At 43.5% G+C, this 4,780-nt stretch overlaps 1 protein-coding gene across 1 annotated transcript; it reads left to right on the top strand.

Moving 5' to 3' along the window:
* The first annotated feature begins 359 nt into the window (after nucleotides 1-359).
* Nucleotides 360-3,460, top strand: RFPL4B (ret finger protein like 4B). Its single transcript, XM_019797413.2, has 3 exons — nucleotides 360-442; nucleotides 1,896-2,030; nucleotides 2,224-3,460. The coding sequence occupies exon 3, from the start codon at nucleotides 2,339-2,341 to the stop codon at nucleotides 3,149-3,151; it is 813 nt and encodes a 270-aa protein (XP_019652972.1). The 5' UTR covers nucleotides 360-442; nucleotides 1,896-2,030; nucleotides 2,224-2,338; the 3' UTR covers nucleotides 3,152-3,460.
* The last annotated feature ends 1,320 nt before the right edge of the window (nucleotides 3,461-4,780 follow it).

Genomic DNA, 4,780 nt, shown 5'->3' on the forward strand with positions numbered 1-4,780 from the left:
TTAGAGATAATACCAATGATTACATTAACGAAGACTCCAGGAGATTTCAGCAGAGCATTCTGTACTGGATCTCCAAAGCATTTTGTTTTTTAAAGTTGAGTTCTGAAATTAGAGAATCTCATTTGGATGGCTGTAGGTTTGCTAGTATAACTCAAAGAGGACAACTGTTAGAAGATTCTGGGTGTGACTTTACACCATCTTCCTGCCTGGAGGAGGAGTAGTGTTGCTTCCGTTTCCTTGGTCAGATTGAGATAATCCAATCTTTGGGGCGGAGACGATGACCCTCCTTGTGGGCGGAGACGGTGTCACAGGACTATATAAGGCCAGAGCATCTGCCCTCAAACTCACTTCAGACGGAAGTTAAGGCTAAGAGCGGTAGAGGTATATTACATGCGCTTTGGATCCTCAGGACTGCTGGAATTTTCCAAATTAGTGTAATAGTGTAAGTGCTCTCGTCTGTCTGGGTGATTTCCACGGTCCCCATTTCTCTCTCTTTGGCTACAACTTATCTTTTAAATGCTTTTATCTCTGGATTTCAAGAGTCAGTCTTACCCTGTGTCAGAGAACTTTCTCCACCTTCTACTCTAACATTGCCAGTTAAATTTTTTACATATGAACTTAAGGTGCTTTTACTAATTTTCTTTTGCATACATGTATTTTTATGTGTTTTCAACTACAACGTATGTGTTTTAAAATGGTTCCTTATTTTCTAGCACGATTTCTTAAAGATGTTTCTGGGTTTTTACTTAAATCTACTTACCACTTTTTTTTTCTTTCTCTAAATTTTTATTTAAATTCCTGTTAGTTAACATACAGTGTAATATTAATTTCAGGAGTGGAATTTAGTGATTCAGCACTTACAACACCCAGTGCTGGTCACAAGTGTCCTCCTTAATCCCCATCACCTATTTCACCCATCCGCCCCTTCCCCCTCTGGTAACCATCAGTTTGTTCTGTTATCTCTTGTGGCTCAGCCAGGCCCCATCAGACTGGAATGCCATTCAGGAACTGGAAGCCTTCCCAAGACTCCAAGTTCCTTGTGGGCAGATATCCTGTTTATTGCTACACACATCTGCATCCCCAGAGTCTAGCTGAGGGTGGGATCATGGGAAGCTCTTGATAAGTATTTGTTGGATGGAGATGAAGAAATGTGTTCCAGGATGTTCTAGTAACCTAGTTTTTCCGGGCTAGCCTCAGGAGTGCCCATTGCTTCCTACTCTACCCCTCTGCGGTGATGTTGACACAGCTTATCTTTCTGTCTCTGATTCTGTTACTTCAGCCACAACTGGATGTGCATTCTTAGTAAGAAATTCTGTTAGTTATTATTCAGTATTGGCCCTTTCTCGAGAAGTGTCTTCTGTTCACATCATCTCGTGGGCACCGACTAGCCTGAAGTGGCTGTCTTTGGGTTGGGGGCCCAGCTTGTTCCATTCTGCCAGGCCCCACATGCCAGAGGTAGTTCGCCCAAAGTGTGTAACCTCTGTAGGAGGGCCCAGAAGGCGGCTCTGGGAGTAAGCCTCTGGAGGAGAGAGCAGTTGGTGTAGCGGTTGTAACATCTTCCTTGTCAGGAACACCTTTTTGGCTTGCGTTCAGACATCATTATAGAGAAGTTGGTGACAATGGTTATATTTTTATTCACACTCACTCAAGCCTTCCTAGTTTTCTAAGAGTGCTTGAAAGCATTTCATCTGAATGATACTTTGTCCTTAAAAGTGATTCTATAATGGGCATCTCATTCATTCTGCAGTGGTTTTTGCTAATTTGACTCACATGTGGTAGTTTTCTTTGAAAATACCAGGGCTTCTCAGAGTCACTTTTCTGTGACAGCTAGAGTCGGCTTGGCTTTATTTTTATGGTTGTATTTAGATGTGGAGATTCTTTTTCTTGGACTGCAGGTGACCTACAAAGAATACTGATTAGAGGCAGAGACTGCACTCCGAGATCCTATGAAAGACCTCATTGGACTCAGCTCCTGGAGAGAGAAGCTGTGTCAGAGCAGAGAAGACCTCATCCGGGTGTCTCCACACAAGGTAAACTGCTTCCACCTGAAAAGACAGTGTCCACTGTCCTGTTTCTCTCGTTTGTGATCACCTAGATTTTGTGCAGTTTTTGATGATTTTTCTCACAGATAGCGCTTTTATTATGATTCTCTGGTGACTTTGTGCTGCTTACCTGTATAAACTACAGAAAATTTATATTATTTAATTTTTGTATTGGATTTAGATATATCCTGATTACTGAAGAGCAGATTGTGTACAAAAAGCTCCCGGTCACTTTCAGAAGCTTATAAAGGGCTGCTTCAGCTCCATTCACTGTCAAGGAGTGACCTTCGGGGACCATGGCCCAAAGTCTGCAAGAGGAGGTGACCTGTCCAGTTTGTCTGGAAATTTTCTTCTGTCCCATTTTACTCTCCTGTGAACACGTTTTCTGCTTTCACTGCATGCAGACATGGATGCTAGAATGCAGGGATCTGAAATTGACCTGCCCCATGTGTCGAGGGGTAACTGAGAGCCCCCCTTTGGAAGAATGGCAAATCGGAGCACTATCCCTTCTGATTAGACAGCACAGTGGCCTGCTGGTGAAAAGTCTGCACGTGAGCAAAGAGTTGCTGAGGTTCCAGGAGGATCTGACTCTGGATGCAAGCACTGCCAGCCCCTTCCTTGTCCTCTCTGATGACTTAAGGAATGTTTGGTGTGGGAAGACATGCCACAACCCAGTAGAAGATCCCCAGAGATTCACCTCCCTGACCTGTGTCCTGGGCACCCCACGCTTCTCGTCTGGCTGCCATTACTGGGAGGTCGAGGTGGGAGACGGGAAGGAGTGGACTCTAGGGATCTGCAAGGAATCAGTCGACAGAAAGTGGAAAGGCAGGCTCTCCGCTGAGCACGGCTTCTGGGTTATCAGCATGAAGGCAGGAACAATCTGTATCAACTCCATCCCAGAAACCAGAATTCCTGCAAGCCCCAAACTTAGCCATGTAGGGATTTTTTTAGATGTTGAGTTGGAAGAACTCAAGTTTTTTGATGTTAAAGATAATGCCCTCATCCACACACACAGTCGTCTCTCATGTTTGGAGCCTTTGCGTCCATTCTTCTGTCCTGAGTTGCCTACAGACTGTGACAGGGGCGCCTCTCTGAAAATCTGCTCATGAGAAACTCAGCACTTCCTGGAAACTTTCTCAGAGATGAATGAGACCTTTGACCTGAGAGAGGTCAGAATGACCTAGGGAGAGAAAATGTGCTGTCGTAGAAAGATTTTTAGAAATAGGTTTTGTAGACTTGGCAACTAAACAATTTTGTTTTGTAGACTTTCTAGCTAAAGATCTGTGGGGTCGTAGGGGGTGTTATGAAGTGTTCTAGGCCTCAGTTTTCCTCGTCTTCAAGTGGGTATAATTATATTTCTCAGCCAAATAGTTGTGATGATCAGACAGTGCTGTGCATTTATTTTATATTAAATACAAATGGGGAATTTTAGATTGTAAGTTAAATAAAATATTTTGTGGTTAGAAACCATCTTTTTCATTATTTCATGCCTTTTCTATAATATAATTCCTAATAATGATAGCTATCTGGGGGAAAAGAATGAAGTGGTCAGTGTAAGATATTTTGACATGAAGTTTCCATGAGAGACAAAAGTACTGGGAAAGAACGATGTTTCTCATTTTTATTTCTCCCAAACACAGCTGAAAGACGGAACTTAGAGATAGCTATAGTTAATGGTGATTCATGTTTGTTCTAATGGGAATTGTCCTTTGCCCATTTCAATCCCTGGCCTTCTGTGTGGTTGTCAAAGGAGTAGGGTGTGTATGGATGGCAGGCACGAAGGCGCCAGCAGGCTCAGAGAATGTCAAGCTGCTAAGATTCTGGACCTTCTGGAATCAGTTATGTAATGAGGGAAATGACTGTTGAGAAGACGGGACCCCCGTCCTTCCTCCTACCACGTGCACTTGTGCATGCAAAACCCTGCCTTCTGACAGGAAAGAACATCTCCCAGCCTCGGGCCACTGCTGCTGAGTTTTGATTTGTAGGAATTCTTACCAACCCCGTTAACTCATAAATAGATACTCACCAAAAACTGTTCTCCAGGTTCCTTTTGAATTTATTTTTTAGCATGAGAATTTTAGACTTTTTGCAGTTAAATCTCTGAAATGTTTGATGTTTTCCTGTTTAGTTCTGTTGGTTCCTCCTTTCACGTTCCACCTGAAGCTTGTGCCCCNTTGGTTCCCCCTTTCACGTTCCCCCTGAAGCTTGTGCCCCCCCCCCCCCCCCACCTCGAGCGCACAGTCTCAGACTGCAGTTTTCCACATCAGAGTCTCATAGGTTCATTGTGGCTCCTTCTCAAACCATTCAGGTCCTTTAGGATTGTGTTGTTTTTCTAATTTACTGAGTCAGCCACTTTTGAGGTGACATCTGCTCTGGAAGGGTTGGGTTGGGACATGTTCAGGAATCTGCTTTTGACCTCATTTCCAAAGAAACTCAGAATTGTCTCCCGTTTCTTTCCAGCTCCACTGGAATGGGGGAACAACTGGAGTTTGGTATTTCCCCCCTATATTTCCTTTTAATCCCTATGATTTTATTTCAGGGGCCTCCTTCCCCTACCCCAACTTGGGGCCTACATCCCCCTGATCCACCTTAACAGGTCCTGCTCATGTGGAAAAGAAAGTTTCCTGAAGCAGTACTTAGAATGAGCAATACACTGTAATTTTCTCTTTTACTATGTTTTATTAGAAATAAAATGCTAAGCTCACACACATTTGATTTACAACTTGCCAACAGATTGA

Source organism: Ailuropoda melanoleuca, chromosome 10 (genome assembly GCF_002007445.2).
Source record: "Ailuropoda melanoleuca isolate Jingjing chromosome 10, ASM200744v2, whole genome shotgun sequence".
NCBI lineage: Eukaryota > Metazoa > Chordata > Mammalia > Carnivora > Ursidae > Ailuropoda > Ailuropoda melanoleuca.

Bases quoted from the DNA above. Each gene is read 5' to 3' on its own strand.
- RFPL4B (XM_019797413.2), top strand. From the start codon at position 2,339: ATGGCCCAAAGTCTGCAAGAGGAGGTGACCTGTCCAGTTTGTCTGGAA.